Consider the following 20577-nt stretch of genomic DNA (forward strand, 5'->3'; position numbering starts at 1 on the left):
CTTAATTAAATTTAAATTAAAAAACTAAACAATAATACATTGCGTGTTTTTTTAAACTATTTACATTATTAGTGTATATACTAACAAAATTCATAATGAAATATTAGAACAGTCACATTTTCATTAGTACATGATACATGACTTCTTTTTAGTTTACCAGAGGTATCCTTCATGGGACACCACGGTGTGGCTACTTTTCCTCTTAGCAACGTTTTTTCATTCATTCACAAGACTGAAACTACAGAGCCAAAAATGAAACTTTGCTTGCTTATAAGGAGAATCAAACCTGCATCACCAGACTAAATTCAATTTGTTCACTACCATTTAGAATGTGCTTTGCGAGGACACATTCCTTAAGGTGATCTTTGTTCTTACTTTTTTATATAAAATCTAAGTTCACACTTCACAGTCACACTAAGAGGGGGCCAAAAAAAAGTTTGCAAGCATTACAGTGCTGCTACAATTTCAAAAATTTATGATGAAGTAACATCAGGGACAGGAAATTGTGATATATTTGTACCTTCTGCTATGAATTCAAGCATGCTATATAACTTATGTTTAATTTCAAGGGGAGAATCACTCCCACAGTCCCATTCACAACAGCTTCTGTAAACTAACTGCACAATTATCTGCCATTAAAGCCTCTAACTCTATGAAAAGAACATAACTAAAAAGGAAAGCTAATTACATGATACATATGCTACACAATATAAACCATGCCAACCTCCAAAAGCGAAACCGGGGGCACCTTAAGCGTCACATCCGGACCCCGACAATTACTTCTCAAGAAATTGTAACCATAGTTAAGTGCCAATCTCTTCAGAACAGATGAACCTTGCTTTGCTTTCACATGAGAATGACCAAGAATGAATGCAATACCAGATTCCTGAGCAGCATGTAGATCCTCAAGCTCTTCCTGCATTTGCACACCTACCTCAGACCTTGTGTCACTTTCAGCATCATCATCAATGGCAAACCTCACTCTTCTCTCAGCCGCGCCCACTGGTTCCATCTCGATAACATCCGTCACACTTTGTACAGTCGAAAATCCAACAGATACACTTGCTGGCTGCAAACTATGATCAGTTCCATATCCTAGTTGGTTGGAGAAACCAATTGTTCCAATTACAGTTAATCTATGACTTGATGACTCATTAGAGTTTGAACCATCATCCTCAATGCTCATGTTGCTTCCCCGAGTTCGAAACCAATCATATTGGATGAATTCAGTAAGTCTTTGTACTAGTTCAGTTTCAAAGGAATCAACATCCTGATGAACATCGCGGTATCCGTATCTGACTATGCACCTGTAGGATCGATGCGCAGCAGGTCCTACGCGGCCTACAAGGTACCTCTCAGCAGCAGTGACATGAGGAACCGGTACAGATTTCACACACACGAAAACAAGGATGCGGTGATACGCGGGGAGGTTGGTGACAAAACGGGAGAAGTTTGCGGGGATACCAGTGGTGAGATCACTGAACACTAGGCCTATTCCGGGGACTCTAGCAATTCCCAAGCTTGGACCTAAAGCTAGAAGCCATTCTAGTGACACTTTGTTGTGAAGGTCATATTCATATTTCTTGATGGTTGCATAGTGCCAAAGGAACATTATGATCATAAGGACCAGGGCTAGGAGGATAGGGAACCAGGCACCCTCACGAAACTTTGTCAGTGAAGCTGAGAAGTATAGCAGTTCAACAGAGCCAAAGAACAAGAGGAAGCATAGAGCTATGATGGGGGGTTTGTTCCAACAAATGATAATAACTAATGAAGTAAGGCATGTTGTCACTAGCATCACGGTCATCACTGCTAGCCCTGCATTGAAAGATTGAACATGTCAACATAATTAACACCAAAATCCCTTCTACCTATGAAAGCAATCCAATTGGATTTTCAGATTTGAATTTGCATCATAAAGTAGGCAGAAAACTTCAATAGTTAACAATTAGGCCATAAACATGATCCAATTAATAGTGTACAAATATGTGACATACCTGATGCATTTCCCATGTGTTTTGTGTCCCTAAAGCCAATGGTGACAGCAATGCAGAGGATCATGAGTATCCAATTAATTTCAGGGATGTAGACCTGGCCATGTATCTTGTCTGATGTATGAACAACCTTAACTCTAGGGAAGCAACCTAGAGATTGACTCTGGTTTATGATCGAAAATGTTCCGCTGATTATTGCTTGGCTTCCCACAACAGAAGCTAGAATAGCTAAGATAAGCACCGGCCACTTCACGCTTTCTGCAGCCGAAAAATATAATGGTTTCCATAATATGATACTCTACCAGGCCAGAACAAAATATATTTCAGAAACCTAAGAAGGCCATTGCAGAGAAGTTCATATATATTACCACATTGCCAGTAAAAGTTTTCCATCTAGTTATTTATGTGCCTGCTTTCTAATTTTAATGCTTACATACTAGTTAGTAATTGCTTATTAAAAGTGAGCAGTGACAATGAATACCTGGAACTGAAACATAGAAACTGATTTGGAGATCGGATTTATGATGTTGCGACAAGTAAGCAGCTTGACCCATATATGCCAATATAAGTGCAGGATATACCAGAAAGGTGAATGCAAGCTGCACATAGCAAATGGTTATGACCATCTTTCCCATTTAAATGACATTTTCCTAAGGTCTACAAGAGCCTACCAAAACTGCAGAATAAAGTAGGAAACAGAAAATGTGAAAATATTGTAAATCAACCTGAATTGCCATATATGAGAAATGGCCAAGATCAGCAAACATAGCTTCTGAGCCTGCCCACAAAATCAACAGAGGATTATAAGAAGTTTTTCATCAGGTAAACTACAACATTAAAGTTCAGACATTTTACAATGCTTCATGTGAAACTCAATTCTATTAAGGGCATAACTCTTACTTGATTACTGAAATAAACTATTTTTTTTCTTTAAAGGGGAATAATGATAAAGGAGCAGTCCGGGATTAACTCAAGTAAATGTGCACATAGAACTCAATCTATGTCTTAATTAAATCATACTATCATAGTTATAATTTTGATGATCCTCAAAAGATGCCTCAAAACTAATAGTCTCACAGCTTACAACTGCACAACATATGCATATTCACATAGAATCTGTTCGTAATTTAGCGAATGAGCACGACACAAGGTATTCCGTTTAACCATATATATGAATTTTCTAATTTTACCTGTTATGCACAGTAATATTCCACCCAAAGACATCCACCCACTTATCCTGGTCTTCTTCAAGAACTTGAACATATAATATGGTGAAAGAGCTTTATACACATGTGGATTCCATTTGAATATATTATATAAACCAAGTGTGCTGATGCACAATAGCCATATCAGCACAACTGGTGCAAAAAGGAACCCCACCCGATGTGTCCCATAGTGCTGGAGTGCAAACAAACACACCAGTATGAAGCAAGTAATAGGAATCACAGCATCTGCAAATGCAAATCAATAGGTTCAAATATAGAAACAAGGGGAAAATCCAGCAAATTAGGATCTTCAATTAGTATGATAAGCTATGAATGAACTCTTTCATCATTGTATTCTACGCTGATACTTCTTTAAGTTTCTGATATGTGATATTTACACAACTTAATGCTGTTGAGATATTGTATTGGAATATATAGGAATGTCATAAGTGAAAGTGTGGAACTTACACTGGTGGTGAGACATAGATACCTCGAGACCTGATACCGCTGAGAAAACTACAAGAATCAATGGCTAGTTAACAAACTGATAAGAAATTATTTGTCAAAACACAGTTAATAAGGAGGGTTCTTACCAGAAATGGCTGGAGTGAGCAGTCCATCCCCAATTACCATACAAGTGCCAAGAAGAACCACAATTAGCAGAGCTGTATGCAAGCCCTTATGCTTCTCAAGCAGCATCTTCACTTTAGAAGTGTTCTTCTCTCGAGGCTCCTCCATCTTATATGTCGAAAGCGCTTCATCCGCAAGCTGTCGATTGGGCAGAAGACTAACCTTTGCATGCCTACAAATCAAGGAATACAGAGCAAACGTACCGCCTGCAGAACCACACTAGAAAATTATATCAACAAGAGCACTAGGAGCAGCAAATTGGCTTCACTCATCTGTTCAAAATGCTTACCCTCTCCATTATCATCAGCTCGAAGAACCACAAATACATATTTGAACAGCGGCACCAATGTCAGGGTCCAGAAAACAAAAGAAAGGGCACCAAAGATCTCCTCATTGGTCTCTGAATGTTCAATATCTTCTGCAAATGTGCTTGTGTAAACATACAGTGGAGAAATGCTCAAGTCTCCATACACCACACCAAGGCTTTGGTATGCTAATAGCAGAATGGTCTTCCATGATTCCTTCTGAAATACAATTCAGCATCTTAATTACTCCATAAGTATCCATTTTATTTCAGAAGCATTCTGAACTAAAATTTCAGGTCCCACCAAGAAACCCATATAGATATAGATACCATAATTAGAAAGTTGAAATCTTTGTTAAAGATTTCCAAGTTTCTATTGTTTCTTTACTGGCTAAGTTTTCTAAGTTAATGCACTAACCCTTGAGTTGTTCCAACACTTCCCAGGTTCAAGATCCATTTGCTTCAATCCTCAATATTCTTCACACAAAGGGTATCACCAGCTTCAGATCTGCACTGAGAAACTGCACCTGCTACAGTAACACAAATAGAAAGAACAAGCACTGTGTGACACAAGGGTGAAGGAATCTAAACCATGAATTACAACCACACAATTCTCTCATCCTCTCTGCACCAAACCAGATGTGATACAAGGAAAAAAAACATTCACTCACTTGTGGATAAATTCACATGACAGTGATGACACCCATATCTCTCTCAAATCTTCTTGAAAAGTGGGCACACATTTTTTTTTTGTCAAAAACTAAGGTGGACAGCAGCATATAACCCAATAAGCAGGATTCCCAAGATGACACTTTTTCATGAAATCAAAGATTCATATAATATAATATATTCATGATAGAAATTCAAAAAGGTTTAGTGCTGGAAAAAAGAGAGAATTAAAAATTAGGGTTAAAAACTATAACCGTCCCTGAACTTTGGGCGAGATTTGAAAACCGTCCCTCGTCGGAAAATTATCTGAAAACCGTCCTCAGACTATTGAAAACTAAATTGACCCGTCCCTCCGGCCACCATCCCTCCGGCGAGCACCTTATGTGGCACGCCACGTCATTTAATGAGATGACGTGTAATATTTTTTTTTTAAATAATAACAATTAACCCTAAATCCCAAATTAACACAATTAACCCTAAATCCCAAATTAACCCTAAATTCCCAAATTAACTGTAAACAACAAAATCAACATCTATCCTTTCTGTTATAGCTTTCGTCCGAATCCCATCCCTCTCCCTTGCAGTTTTTCATCCTTGACGAACACGAAGAACAAGGAGACAAGGCTGCGATCTGGGTAAGGTGATTCGATGATCTGAGGACGAAGTAGGCGACAAAGAGCACGAACATCGAAAGAAGATTTCCAGGTTTGTAGTCTACTCGTATCGCTTAACATTTTAGGGTTTCGAATACGATTTGTGAGTCCGTAATGTGTTTTTGTGCCTTTCATTGCTAGTTGTGTGCTGTTTTTACTTGGTTTCTATTTTGGAGTTGAATCGGATTGTTGCTATTTTAGGGTATTTGTGTGCGATTTGGGTTTAGTGATGCTTGAAACTATGCATGTTTGTTCATCACCATTGCTTGTTCTTGACATGTGTTGTTATGCATTTTGTAGGATGAGTTTCAGTGTGCTTGTTCATCACCATGGGGTTTTCGCCAGGGAGCCACACTGGCATTACAAAGATGTCAAAATCACTAAGGTTGGTGTTGATAAGGATAGGTGGGGTTATTTCGAGTGCCTTGATACCGTGAAGGACTTGGGGTACACAAGAGGGAAGTTCAAAATTTGGTGGAGGACACGCGATGATATTATTGCTCACAACTTCAGGCCTGTATTGACTGACAAAGATGCCATGGACCTTGCAACATTTGCTATCAAAAACATGGGTGGTTCTGTGCATTTGTTTGTGGAGCATACTGCTGATGAACTGCCCTCTAGTCCAATGGAATTGCTGAGGTTCCTTGATGGTAGAACTCCTCATCTTGCCTATGCACCAACATCAACTAAGTCTACAAGTATGCCTTTGAAGCCTCCTTCTAAGTGTGCTGCAGCAGCAGCTAAGGCTACAACATCAAATAAGCCTTTTAAGCTTCCTTCTAAGGCTCCATCCAAGCCTAGTCCTTCATTATGGGCTCCATCCAAGCTTACTCCTTCTAGCAGGCCTCCATCCAAGGCTACTCTTTCAATGAGTTCAACTGGAAAGAGGCCTGCTCCTTCAAAGGTTGCTTCATCTGCAAAGAAACCTGCTACTTCCAAGGCTACTCCTTTATTCATGGCTCCATCAAAGGCTAAGGCTACTCTTTCATTCATGGCTTCATCTGGAAAAATGCCTGCTCCTTCAAAGGATGTTTCACATGCAAAGAAACCTGCTCCACCCAAGCCTACCAGAAGGTCATATAGGATTATGTGCACTGTTCCAAAGACAAAGCAGAAGAGGCTTCCTGTTTTATTGGAATTGTCTAGTGATGAAGAGGATCAACCAGAAGTACAAGAAGAGGTGCTAACACAACTGGATAATGATATTGCTTATGATGGAGAGGGTGAGGCAGAGAACCAGGATGAAATTGATGCAGATGTGGAGGTTGAAGGTAAGTCCATAAAACTCACCCTTTATGTGCATTAATACATACAATAGTTGTTTCCAATTAATGATATTGTTCATGATCCAGAAGTTGTACCTGTACTTGAACCAGAATTACAACCTCAAGTTCAGGCAAATGTGGAGGTTGAAGGTAGGTCCAATAAAGTCACCCTTTATTTTCATTAATACATACAATAGTTGTGTAGAAGACTTACAATGTCTTTATGTTTGAAGGCCCTGAAGTTGAGGTTCCAGTTAATGATGTGCAAGAAGAGGTGATGAATGAGGGGAATAATGATGTTCAAGAAGAGGTGATGAATGAAGGGCATAATGATGTGCAAGAAGAAGTGATGAATGAGGAGAATAATGAAAATACACTTGATGGAGATCCTACTTCAGGTAGTGATGATTCTGAACTTGATGTGCACTTCAGTGACAGTGAAGAGGAGAGGACACAAGGTATTGATGATGGATTTCAATCAAACACTGTTGGTGTGGCTGAAGCACTTTTGAATGAGCAGTTGAGGAAAATGACTGATGAGGATTCTAATGTGCATGTTGTACAGAATGTGGATGAGGAAATTGGTGGATTTCATGGTGATCATGACATGGAAGCTGGTTGGGAGAGTGAGGACTTAAATAGCATGTCAGAAGGTGACAGTGATGATTCTAATGAACCTGATAGGAGACATCTGCAGTTCAGACCTGAAGATATGAGGCCAGAGTTCAAATTCAGGGTGGGAATGGAATTCACTTCACTGCAGCAGTTTAAAGAGGCAGCTAAAGACCATGCTACACTTATTGGTAGGGGAATCACTTTCCCAAAGAATGATTTTGACAGAGTTAGGGCAGTGTGTAAGAAGAAAGATCAATGTCCTTTTGTGATGTTGTGTAGCAAGGTTGGTGGAAAGCAGACATTTGCAATCAAGACTCTGATTGCTCCTCATACATGTGGCAGAGTTTGAGCACAGATTCTGCTTGGGGCACCTTTATGCCAACTTCAAGAAGAAGTTTGGAGGTGGGGTTGTGATTAGAGATCTCATGATGGGAGCAGTCAAGGCAACATATAGACAATTATGGGAAAAGAAGATGAATGAGCTGAGGGCACAAAATCAAGCAGCATGGGAGTACCTTATTGCCATACCTACAAGGTCCTGGTGTAAGCATGACTTTAGCTTCTACCCTAAGTGTGATGTGCTCCTAAACAATCTGAGTGAGTCCTTCAATGCAACCATCCTTCTGGCAAGGGACAAGCCAATCTTGACTATGATGGATTGGATTCGAACTTACCTAATGGGTAGATTTGCAACTCTGAGGGAAAAGTTTCAGAAATATAGAGGAGAGGTGATGCCCAAACCCATGAAGAGGTTATCAGTGGAGATAGAGAAAAGTGCATACTGGTTTCCTACATGCAGTTCAGAGGATAAGTTTGAGGTTAAGTTCATGGGTACTAATGGTGATAGCTTCATTGTAGACTTGAGGGCACAGTCTTGCACTTGTAATCTGTGGGAGTTGGTAGGAATTCCATGCAGGCATGTTGTTGCATGCATATCATACAATGGTCTAAACCCACAGTCCTTTGTGCATGATTACTACAAAAGAGCGGCTTATGAAGCAACCTATGGTCATGAGATCAGTCCTATTAATGGCCAGACAATGTGGGAACCTACCAATGACCCTGACATACTACCACCACTGTTTAAAAGGAGGCCTGGAAGACCTAAGAAACTGAGAAGAAGGGACCCTTATGAAGATACAGAGCAGACACATCTACACAGAGGAGTTGCAAGGCACAGGTGCAGTAGATGTGGGCAGCATGGACATAATACAAGGAGATGCACACTTCCCCCACCTGTAAATGAAGAAGGAGAAAATTCTCAAGCACAAAATGAAAGTCAGGTCATTAATGAAACTCAAACACAAACTGAAACCCAAGCACAAAATCAAGTTCCCACAGTAAGTATAATTCAATTATAATTGACATATGAACTGAAAATTGAAAATTGCATATTAACTGAAAATTGTATATGCATATGAACTGAAATTGCAGGATGGAGGAACCTCTCAAGCTGGGCCTTCTCAGCCTGGGCCATCTCAGGTTGCTAGACCACCTCAAGTTCGTAGGTGCAGCAGATGTAAGCAAGTTGGACACAATTCAAGGAGATGCAGTCTTCCTGTCATAACTCAAACTGCTACTTCTCAAGCTGTTCATGTAAGTTTATTGTATACTTGACAGATCTAAGGTCATATACAACAAATCATTATTCTAAAACAATTCATGAAATTGCAGGATGGAGCCTCCCAAGCTGTGCAATCTCAGGTTGAAGATGGAGCAAGAACTCAGGTCGAAGGTGTGGCGAATCTGCCAGGATCTGGAGCTGCATCTCAGGTTCATGGTGGGGAAGATCTGGCAGCTGCATCTGCATCTCAAGCTGTATGAGGAGGAATGATTGATGTAATTAGGGCTAATTACTCTCTGTTTTGTTTTGGTAGCACATGGGTGCTCTTTTTGATGTACTTTGCATAGCACATGTGTGCTCATTTTGATATACTTTGGACACCATATGGGTGGGTTTTTCTGATGTAGATGACATTCAATGTGGACCACAAGTTGTGATGTTATGTTTTTTATTGCAAGTGGGATGGACCACTTTTTCCTATTGGGATCAATTTAGTCAATGAGATTCTCTTCTCTAATTGCTGTTAGCATTGATTAAAGGTTATAATATGCTTTATTTAAGTTATTTGTGCTTTCTAGGCCAGTAAAGAAATCAGAAACAATAAAGGGACAAGGGAATACAACAACTTTTTAAAGACAACAACAACCATACTTTTGTCATTACTTTTCAATACCAAAGCTGTTACAGTTGAAATTTTGTCAAGCTTACATAGTGCTATTGCAACCACAACCAACAAAGATGCATCAACCTAACTAGTCACAATTCTACCTACTTGAATTTCCCAGAAGTGAAGAACAACCCTAATCCTACAACCCACAACAGCACAGCAAAGCCAACACTAAAAAAGGCCACATTATTCTTCATGGTTTCACAGTCAAGCTTCCTTTGCAGTTTGTTGTTCTTCTTCTTGCTTTCTTCCAATTTTCTGCTCAATTCATCATGTTTCCTCTTCAAATCCTCCAATTCATGCATTATTTTCAGTAATTCAAGGTCTGGTTGTCTTTCAGCACCTTGCCCTTGGACAAAATCATCCCACAAGAAAAACCCACAATCTTTAGATGTCTGCAAATCAAAAAGAAAATCATCACACCATTGAATTCGAGGTAAAACAGAACCATGAAGGGGTAGAGGAGTATGATTTACCTCGAAATTCCTGCATCTCCAGAACCTCCGACCTGGGTTCTTAGGAGTGTGTGAGGTCAGGTGCAAAATCAATTCTCCACACTCGCAAGTTCCTCCAGGAGGCAATGCGTTCAGAGAAGAAGCACGAGAACCAGTGGCAGAAGTAGAAGAAGTTGTTGGTCTTCTCATCGTGTTGCTCGTGTTGCTCGATGGGAGAAGCAGAAGTAGAAAACGGAGAACACGATGGGAGAAGAAGGTGAACACGATGGGAGAAGAAGGGGAACACGAAGGGAGAGCAGAAGAGGAAGAAGGGGAACACGAAGGGAGAGCAGAAGAGGAACATGATGAACCCTAACTCAGATTTGGGGGTTTTATGTGTAGATAGATTTGGGATTTAGGTAAAATTAGTGTTAGATAAATGGTTGATTTAGGGTTAATTGGGACTTTAGGGTTAATTTGGGATTTAGGGTTAATTGTGTTAATTTGGGATTTAGGGTTAATTGTTATTATTTTAAAAAAAAAAATATTACACGTCATCTCATTAAATGACGTGGCGTGCCACATAAGGTGCTCGCCGGAGGGATGGTGGCCGGAGGGACGAGTCAATTTAGTTTTCAATAGTCTGAGGACGGTTTTCAGATAATTTTCCGGCGAGGGACGGTTTTCAAATCTCGCCCAAAGTTCAGGGACGGTTATAGTTTTTAACCCTAAAAATTAACAAGATAAAAAGGAGGGAGGAATGGAGAAAAGGTGCACCACTCAGACTGAGACAGAAGCAAGTGCATCTCATCCATCCAATAATCATTCCAAAAACCAGTTAAATTATTGCCTCCATATTATATCATTTATTATCATTACCAATATTATTTTTCTTAAACTTTTCCTGTGCTCACAAATTTTTTCTTCTTCTGGATGATGGAGAGGAAAACAAGATATGCACCTCACCTTTTGCTGGCAAGTCCAACAGAAATTATTTAGCCTTAGAGGGAGGAAATCTGTATTACATAACAAGTCATTAGTTAGGAGTTAGGACTTAGGACAGTGATATGAAGAAAGCAGAAGCAAATGAAAATGATTTCAAGGTTCTAGTTGGTTGAAGTGTCATTGTGGAGATATCAAGTCACATAATAATGGGAAGAAAAAAACAGAAAAATTTAAGGCAGCAACCGTCCACCAGAATCACGTGATTCTGTGCCAGTTAGAATTCCACTACTACTCACTAAGAGACTATTATAAATATAATCTTTCATGTGTTATTTATCTAACGGGTTAAACTTCATGAATAATTGGTTTATAATGCAAAATTAGAATCTATGATAAAATTATTTAAAGTTCGATTATGGTCACACCCAACTTTTCTAATAAAAATTGAATTTCTTCACATTAAACTTGTTAGAAATATAATCATTTATTTATGTTTTATTTAACAACTTAAATTTTTGGGTTGATGCATTATTTTTCGCATAGCCTCCCTATAATGAGACCAATTTGCAGGGACCAGTTATCATTTTTAATTTGCCTTCTCTTCTCCTCATACTTTAATAATGTACATCCTCACTCTACTCCTGATTTATTTATTATGCATAGTAACGATATGCATAACAAACCAAACTTTCAATGTTCCCACTCACCTCACCCACTTTTTGAAATTCTTTGGTTCTCTATGCTCCGTTCCCATTTAAGTTTCCTGCCGAACTTATGGATGTGGACGAAAACTGATCATATTCAATAAAACAATTATATCGGACAAAGCAGGCTAAACATAAATTAATAGAGTTCATTTTTCTGTCTTAAGAAACCTAGAAGGAGAGGTTAAGGTAAAATGATGAGATTGTAATAGGAAAATGATGAAATGGACCACACATTGTTACAATGCAACATTTATGGTCTACCTAAAACTTAAAAGCAAGAGGCATGTGCATCATTGTTGATGTCATTTGAAACGCCCATAACAAGTGAACGTGCTCTTCATTTCCTCAACCCCCATCATGCCTTTCACCATTCCATTTTACCCTTTACCCATCACTACGCTTTTTTTTAGTGGGGTTTTCAACCCCGCGAGTTATTTAGCGGGAGTTTTGAAAAATTCCGAAGTTACACTCACCACAAATTATTAGCGGCGTTTTTCAGCAAACCCTGGTACCTGTATGTGCATTCAGCGGCGGTTTTAAACCTCCCTTATCCGCAAGCTTTTTTTTAACGGGAGTTTTCAACCTCCCTTAAATGCAAGAGATTATTTACAGCTTTAAATCTCTCTTGGCTACTAGAGTTTATTCTTGGGACATTTTTAACCTCATAATCCAAACATCCATAGAGAGAAACTTAAAGTTGCAATATCCAAAATAACAAAACACTTCAAATAAAGAAACAAACAAACCCATGGACAACTTTCAATCCAAAATAACCCAGACACAACTCTCAATCCAAGAAAGCCTTTATATGGCTAGAATGTATCATGAACCAACCTGAATAACATTTATAACTTGTTTGGTTTCCCATCCAAATAAAGTAGTACCAATTAGGAAAGAAATAAATGATATCTTTTGGAGATTACTCCATACAACCTGAAAATGAAAGCTTGAGAAACTGAGATGATCGCAGAAAACTCTCTAGAAACCTTACAGATAAGTAACATCAGTAGAAAGTAGAAACAAAGAGAGAAAACTGACATCCACCAAATTCCTTGTTTGAGTCTCCGAAAGATAAAACAGAGTTAAGTAAATAACCTGTAGAATATTAAGGATATATAAGAACCTAAAAAACCTTCTATAAAGAGTTTTTCACAAAAGATCTAGACGATGGTATTAAAGTTACCTCACATGAGACGCAACAGTATGCCATAAACATCCTATTTCCATAATATGCCCAGAAAAGCCAATTGTTGCTGTCTTTTACATCTTTATGACTAGCCTTGCCCGCCAAGAAAGTGCTGCATTTAAAGTAAAAAATCCAGCCCAAAATTTTTATCAAAGACCAAACCCAGTAGTATTAGGAGAATCATCAAATCAGAGTTAGGGGGAGAAACACACAAATTTTGATAGAATACCTGTACATTTGCATACAGTGGCTGGAAATATCTAAGGCGAGCAATGACAAGAAGATCAAGCCAGGCCTTTACACAAATTCAGCCCAAAAGTCAGGTGCACATGCTTAAAATTATAACAACTGATGAATCGCTTGAAAGGAGAAATATCTTACTTGTACACTTGTGAAACAATATAAAGAAGTTAAAACAGCAATAATCAGCACATTCCTTTGGCTTGCATGCATACAGAGAGTAAAGAGAGAACATAGAATGACCTGTCTGTTATCAAGTCAAGCACGACTCCAAAGGTTGTCACTGAATCAAGAAAGTAATGAAACGAAATGAAGAAAAAAATGAAAATGCCAGATTAATAGATTGTTTTATTAGAAGGAACAAATGCTTTGAAAATTTAAAAAGAAAAAAGAAAAATAAGAGTAAGGAGATGAGAGTTTTCCTAATTGCACAGTAAGGGCATACTTCACAGTTTGTGGTTGTGGCAAACAAGAAGCTTGTTTACAGATTTTTAAATGAATTCACCTTTCATTTTCTAATTATTTGAACTTAACACTTTCGTTTTCTAATTATTTACACCTATTGCATCAACATGCTAATTATTTAAAGATAATGAAAGCATAACACTTTTACCTATTGCGAAGAAACTTTAACTGATGGTGTAGGCTCTATATGTGCTGGAGGATATGCTCCACATTGTGGTTCAGGCGCTGATTTTTGTCAAACTCTGAAAACGCTTGACCTTTGCCATGACTGCATAAACAAAGCAAAAACAATGAGAATTAGACTATTGCAAGAGTATAATTTCTATGTTGTAGCAGCGACAACAACAGACCTTATTCGGGTCTTTCTTAGCAGTAATGATAATAGCAGTATTACTGACCACAACACAGATTTACATCATCGTTGTCATCATCATTTAGGGGAGAATGACTTTAAATTTATGTCAAGGTAAATGAAAACTGAAACTTTTGGAGTTGCAAGCTTGAATAACGTCAGATTAGCTTGTTTACAGTTTTTTAAATGAATTCACCTTTCATTTTCTAATTATTTGAACTGAAACTTATGTAAACAAGCTTAGATTAGCTTGTTTACAGTTTTTTAAATGAATTCACCTTTCATTTTCTAATTATTTGAACTTAACACTTTCGTTTTCTTATTATTTACACCTATTGCATCAACATGCTAATTATTTAAAGATAATGAAAGCATAACACTTTTACCTATTGCGAAGAAACTTCAACTGATGGTGTAGGCTCTATATGTGTTGGAGGATATGCTCTACATTGTGGTTCAGGTGCTGATTTTTGTCAGACTCTGGAAACGCTTGACCTTTGCCATGATTGCATAAACAAAGCAAAAACAATGAGAATTAGACTATTGCAAAGTATAATTTCTATGTTGTAGCAGCGACAACAACATACCTTATTCGGGTCTTTCTTAGCAGCAATGATAATAGCAGTATTACTGACCACAACACAGATTTACATCATCGTCGTCATTATCATTTAGGGAAGAATGACTTTAAATTTATGTCAAGGTAAATGAAAACTGAAACTCTTAGAGTTGCAAGCTTGAATACTCACAAACATCAAACCAAACCCATTACATTTTGCACTCAACATATTTCAATTTAAAGATCAGTACACATCTTCTATAACATGTAAAAAAAGAAGGAAAAGAAAGAAGGTCAATACACATATTCAAATATCTTAAACGAGCTATGAGAGAGGGTGCTTCTACAAAAACGTGTATGTAGTCATTCAAAATGGAAACCACATACTAATAGATCCTCAAAAAATTGTCAGAACTAATATAATACAAGATATGTTTGACAAACTAAGAACATCTCATTTACATATTTTTCCAATCCAAAACAAAATATCAAGCAAATGAAGCAATGAGCTTACCGTAAAACCACTGGAAACCAAAGTAAAAAACTATAGGTTATTCATAATATAACATATTCTATCATTTGGGGGATAAACTCAATAGCCCTAAAACCAGAACACAGATCATATATTAAATCGGTGGATGACCATGTACTCGAATTGTTTGGTTGGCGGACCATATGTGGTCAGTATGGTCAATGGATAACCATGTACTCGAATAAGCATGTTTGACCGGTTATGGTCGATGAGCGACATGCGCCCAATATGGTTGGATGGTTGGTGGATAACCATGTACCCGAATTAGTATGTTGGTCAGCCTTGGTCGGTTAGTGACATGTGATCGGTAGGTTGGGTGTTCAGTATGATCGGCGGTGATGACAAAATGTTGGCCGCTGAAATAGGAGTCCCTAAACCCTAACTAGAAGATGAAAATAATATTTTAACAGCAGCTCAAAAAGAAAAGACACAGAGAGGTATGTTAAAAGTTGATTTCTCGTAGTTAACATCCGGAACACACCTTAAAAGAAACAATGACAAAAAAATTTCTTAAAAATTGATTGAAACACACTGTTACAAGTTTATCCATAGGAAAAAACTTCTTTCACATTTTGATATCCACTTAGACAGAGAGATAACATGAAGGAAAAAAGAGAGAGAGAAATGAAAATAAATGTTGACTCACACCTCTCACACTCACACCAACTTAGAAATAGAAAGATAAAAAAAAAAAGGAGAAATAAGAGATCTGATCAATTATGTGATAGGAAGATAAGAGACATATTGTAGAGAAAATGAGATAAAACAGAAAGTGAAGTGTAAATTGATCAAAACTTGAGAAATGATAAGTAATGTGATATAGAAAGAAAAAATGATATCAATGAGTGGTTGATTCAAGTGGTACATGCTTGATTTCCCTTAAGTAAGATCTCGGGTTCGAGTCTTGTGGAGGAAAAAAAATCCCCTCTCGGAGAGTTAGCTCAACCATTATGTGGATGTTTCCGACTCGAACATGATTGCCTCCGAAGAAGAACAACTGTGGTCTTAAACAAAAAAAAAAAGAAAAAATTGATAAAAAGTGAAAATGAATGAAAACTAGATGATAAACAAAGTATAATTTGAATAAATCATATCACGTATCTTCATCCACATTAATAACATTTATGCATAGCAATGATATATGCACACCTCATTTTTTAAACACTTCATTTCCACCTATTTTTGTTTCTATTTCTCTCATCTTATCATCTATCACATCTCATACTTTCTCTCTCTTACTTTTTTTTTTCTTCCTATCTCTCTCCTCCTCCACCTCATTTTTGAGGTGTCAACCTATAATTATTCATTTATGCATGATTATAAGTTGTAAACCTTTGAAAATGTGTAATTTCACTTACCCCTAATCATACCAGCTTCTAACTTTTATACGCAATTAGTGGCTCACGCGATTTCATCAAGCATCCACCACCAACAACGTTTTGATTGTGACAGGTATGAATCACGTTGATTTTGGAGCTAGAAGATCCACCTTGGACCACGCACTATGCTCAACACGTTCTAAGAATGAAATCCATGATTTTATACTAGCCACCATGTGCCACGTGGTTATAATGTTGAGAGGTAGATCCTAGCTATATATATCCGTGAAATGAAAGAAAGCTCTACTAAATTGAGCTCACTTTTATATTCCATTTTAGCACTTTAACAGTATATTTGTTTGAGGTGAGATGCAAGAGAGAAATACAAGAGACAGAGATACAAGAGAGATTAATAAAGCAACTTTGTTTGGTTTCTGGGTACTGTAGATGAGAGAGAGATTGAGAGTGAGATTTTCTCACTTTTTCCTTTCTTCGCAAAACGCGAAGAGATTCCTTTTTTTTTTTTCTTTTTTTACCATTCTTGCGGTACAAACCGCCACTATTTGCATTCTCTCACCTGTTTTGCATTTAAATTATTTTTAATCAAATATTTACTTTTTTCTTTCTTTCACATCATTATTTCTAATCTCTCTCTTCTTTATCTCTACCGTACTAAACAACCTACTTTATTTCTCACCTATTTCTCTCTACTCAACTTCTCTCTTTTCTACTCTCTCTTTTCTATCTCTCTCTACTCTACCAAACGAAGTGTAAAACAACCACAACAGACATATATATCCAGTTTTGAACTGCATAGATATCTCTTTTTTTCTTTACCTTTTTTAAAGATTTAGGGATATGATATGACAGTAGTGGTAAAGCCAATTTTATGCTCTGATTAAATGATGGAGTAATGATATATACACATCTTATTTTTTAAACACTTCATTTTCACATTTTTTTTTATTTCTATCTCTCTCATTTTATCATCTATCACATCTCATATTTTCTCTCTCTTACTTTTTTTCTTCCTATATCTCTCACCATTCCACCCCTCCACCTCAAAAGAGAGGTGTAGATGAAACATTATCCTTAAACGAAGTGGTGGAGGCTCTGTACTTAGCCGATAATGACGAATATGTTGCAGAATAAAGAAGGAGGAGAAAACAAACGTTACTATTTTTTTCTTAATTGTTGACAACCTGGGTAGAATCCAAGAATGGATATATGTTCATTCCTTTTGGTAACATCTCGCACCACAGCCAAATCCGATCCGTTATAGAAACATATGAATCTTGTGAAATATTTTTATTACTTATATAAAAATGCATTACATATTAGATAATAATTTTGGAAAAAATAATAATTTTTTAATTATAAAAAGATATTCCACATCCGGCAGTAATGAAACTAATTATGTCGAAGCTTTGATCAGTGACGGACCTTAGTTATGACAGGGAGGAGCTCTAGCTCCCCGAAAATTTTCGAAAAAATTCTAATATAGTAAATACGCCTCTAGTTTTTTTCATTTTTGTAACAATATGTAAAATACAAAGTGCAATGTAGCAAAGAATGTCTGTCGTCCCAGTGGTTATAAGTCTTGCCTTCAACCTTGCAGCCAAGGTTAAACCTAGCCCAGGTCTTTTTGATAGTATTTCGTTTTTCCTCCATCTTTTCCTTTATCATCATAACTTAAAACAAATGTTCAATATTCATGAATTAATTTTATCTCCATCTTTTCTATTGATGATAAAAAAAATTTAATTTATGTATTGATTTCTTATTTTAGCTCCCTTAAGCTTTTTCTCCAAGATCCGTCACTGGCTTTGATCTTTATAAAACTAGTGCGATAACCCGTGCGTTGCACGGAATTTTATGTTATAATTTTTAATAAATAAATTAGTTTTCATATATAATTAAATTATAAATAAGTCAATTGTGTAGAAGTCAACCGTATAATAATATATGAAGAGAAAAATGAAATAAATAAATGAAATTATGTTGTATATATCAACAATTTCAAAAAATTTCTTAAACACTACATTTACAGTATTGGTTTATTGTTTGCCCGAATCATCCAGTTAGGGATGACAATTTTCACCTGCATGTGAGGATCCTTGTGGGGATTACCCTATTTGGGGACCCATTCTTGGGGAATTTTTTCCCGTGATGGTGGGCGTGGGGACGAAATCCCCCCGAGATGAATTTGGGGATGGGGTGGGGATCACCCTCCCTGCCCCGCAGGATCCTCGCCCCATGTGCATAGGTAAAAATTAAATAATACCCTTAATAATAAGTAGCTAATAAAAAAAAATAAAGGATCATAAACGTAGCCGATTCAGTACTTCAAAATTTCAGTTTGAACAACATATTTCTAATGATGATAAAGATGTTATTGAGGTAAAAAATATGTGGTTTTTATATTTAAACATTTGTGGTACAGGTATAAATTTATGTATTTTTTATTTTATTTTTAATGATATATTAGTGATCCCTATGGGGATCCGTGGGACCTGTGGGGAGGTGGAGATGTAGTAAAAATTCACCCCGTCACGGGGATAGGGAGTGGGGATGGGGACAGAGAGGGGATGGGGAGGCACTCCCCGCCCCCACCCAGGGCGAGTGTCATCTTTGTATCCAGTATACAAATTCTAAGACTCTTTCTTGAGCGTATTGCAGAGAGAGGTACATATAACTGACCATGAGTGAAGACGGACCTCAGAAGGAAGAGTCCAACCTGAGATAGTGTTTATCCTTGCTTTTGTTTATGGTCATCGCGAAACATACTGCAATTGGAAACTGTATTCTTCTGAATTTAATTAGAGATTTGGAATTAGAATGGACTTGGTTCCTTCTTGAAATGTGTACTTTGTCATTAGCATGTGTTCCCGTGATAATAGTTGCACCAATAGCACGTTCACCAAGTTCATCCACAATTAACCTGGTTCCATTGCTTAAACCTGCTGCTTGGTCTATATTTCTCAAAAGCATGATTGGAGTACCTACTTTCAATAATAGTTTGTGGTTAGGGATTCCTGAACTTTTAGTGTCGTTAAAAAATTCTATGGTAAAACCACTCACCCCAGATTTCATAATCCTCATCAGATCGAAAGGCAGAGCCGGAGCTCAGATATTCATGTTATGGTGCAGCTACCATGCCAAGTATGTAAGTGTTTATCATTTCAACAGTCTCTAGTGTAGGGGCAAATATTGCTCTATCTTGAAAGAATTGCAGGTCTTTCATTTTGCGTGGAAGGTCAGGATATGTATATTTAATCAATTCCATTAATGGGTCGGGACTAATTGGGATGAGCAGATATGGCGAGATTTGAACATCATACTTTCATGCTCTGGAATCAGGATGATCGTCATTTCCAATTTTAAGAATCCAATCTGCAAACTCTTTGATTTCTTTTGCTTCATCAGCCGTCTCAGCTGTGCTTAGACGCATGTTCTTCGACAATTTCATAACTTTAAAATGCTTCCACAATGATGAAGAATTTACAGTAACTTCCACAACTTACTGTTTGCTTCCTCTAGTTATTACATGTAATATTTGTCTAAAATCATCTCCAAGTATTAATATTTTTCCTCCAAAAGGTTTATGTACGCTGTCTTCATTTTTCAACCCCATTAAATCTCGGAGTGTAACGTCAAAGAGTTTCGAAACAAAACTTTTTCAAGTGACGCAAATAAAGTGTTCCAAACAAAAGTCTTTTCGGTTCCACCATAGCCATATAAAAAGTAGAAGCCTCCTGAGTTTGACAACACAGATGTGACAACCTTATCATATACAGACTTCTGCTAAGGTGTAAGCATACAGAACAACTCTTAATATTGTACCTTTAATGCATCTTTGTCATAGTTTAGTTCATCGACAATAAATCTATTATCATATTGCAAGACTTCATCATATTCTGGAGATGACAAAGATGAGTAATCATTTAATGAACTACCATTTCTTTGGAGCAACTTCTCAATTTCAATGACACATAAAATTTTCAAATCAGCATCTGCAATTCGTAGTCCAACAGTCGAGAAGGAATATTCACTAATGTTTTTTAACTGTATATAACTAATAATGTTCACACATTTTGCATAATTATCATGCGCAACGTAATTTTCTAAACTTTTGAATTTCATTTATATTAAATCTCAAGAAATAATTATATTATTATGGCAACATTTTAAATCTTAATAATATAACTTGAAAATCTACATACCTGGATAATGAAATATTTTTCTTTTATGGTGTAGAATGCCTTCTAA

At 37.1% G+C, this 20577-nt stretch overlaps 3 protein-coding genes and 1 long non-coding RNA gene across 5 annotated transcripts; 1 reads left to right on the plus strand and 3 right to left on the minus strand.

Moving 5' to 3' along the window:
* Window positions 1-494: 494 nt before the first annotated feature.
* On the minus strand, window positions 495-6893 carry LOC130710244 (potassium transporter 2). Of its 2 annotated transcripts, none has more exons than XM_057559456.1 (10): window positions 4805-6893; window positions 4552-4660; window positions 4119-4353; window positions 3793-4035; window positions 3668-3715; window positions 3185-3445; window positions 2720-2772; window positions 2476-2593; window positions 1998-2252; window positions 495-1818 (listed from the first exon to the last, which is right to left on the minus strand). In XM_057559456.1, exons 2-10 carry the CDS (start codon window positions 4588-4590, stop codon window positions 701-703), a joined length of 2370 nt encoding a protein of 789 aa, XP_057415439.1. In that variant the 5' UTR covers window positions 4591-4660; window positions 4805-6893; the 3' UTR covers window positions 495-700. The 2 variants fall into 2 exon arrangements, with proteins under 2 accessions (XP_057415439.1, XP_057415431.1); XM_057559448.1 differs by having other exon boundaries at window positions 4552-4663.
* Window positions 6894-8507: 1614 nt separating this feature from the next.
* LOC130710261 (uncharacterized) lies at window positions 8508-9380 on the plus strand. Its single transcript, XR_009010339.1, has 3 exons — window positions 8508-8678; window positions 8773-8934; window positions 9013-9380. It is a non-coding gene; the product is annotated as an uncharacterized LOC130710261 (long non-coding RNA).
* Window positions 9381-9670: 290 nt separating this feature from the next.
* On the minus strand, window positions 9671-10213 carry LOC130746177 (uncharacterized protein At4g04775-like). Its single transcript, XM_057598728.1, has 2 exons — window positions 10046-10213; window positions 9671-9964 (listed from the first exon to the last, which is right to left on the minus strand). The coding sequence occupies exons 1-2, from the start codon at window positions 10211-10213 to the stop codon at window positions 9671-9673; spliced, it is 462 nt and encodes a 153-aa protein (XP_057454711.1).
* Window positions 10214-12477: 2264 nt separating this feature from the next.
* On the minus strand, window positions 12478-13245 carry LOC130746186 (CDP-diacylglycerol--inositol 3-phosphatidyltransferase 1-like; the record flags this gene model as incomplete). Its single annotated transcript, XM_057598738.1, has 5 exons — window positions 12478-12588; window positions 12694-12750; window positions 12839-12953; window positions 13071-13136; window positions 13223-13245. Coding segments are annotated over 5 exons (372 nt in total), but the record flags the coding sequence as incomplete, so codon positions are not given.
* Between the last annotated feature and the right edge of the window lie 7332 nt (window positions 13246-20577).

Source organism: Lotus japonicus, chromosome 1 (genome assembly GCF_012489685.1).
Source record: "Lotus japonicus ecotype B-129 chromosome 1, LjGifu_v1.2".
Classification (NCBI taxonomy): Eukaryota; Viridiplantae; Streptophyta; class Magnoliopsida; order Fabales; family Fabaceae; genus Lotus; species Lotus japonicus.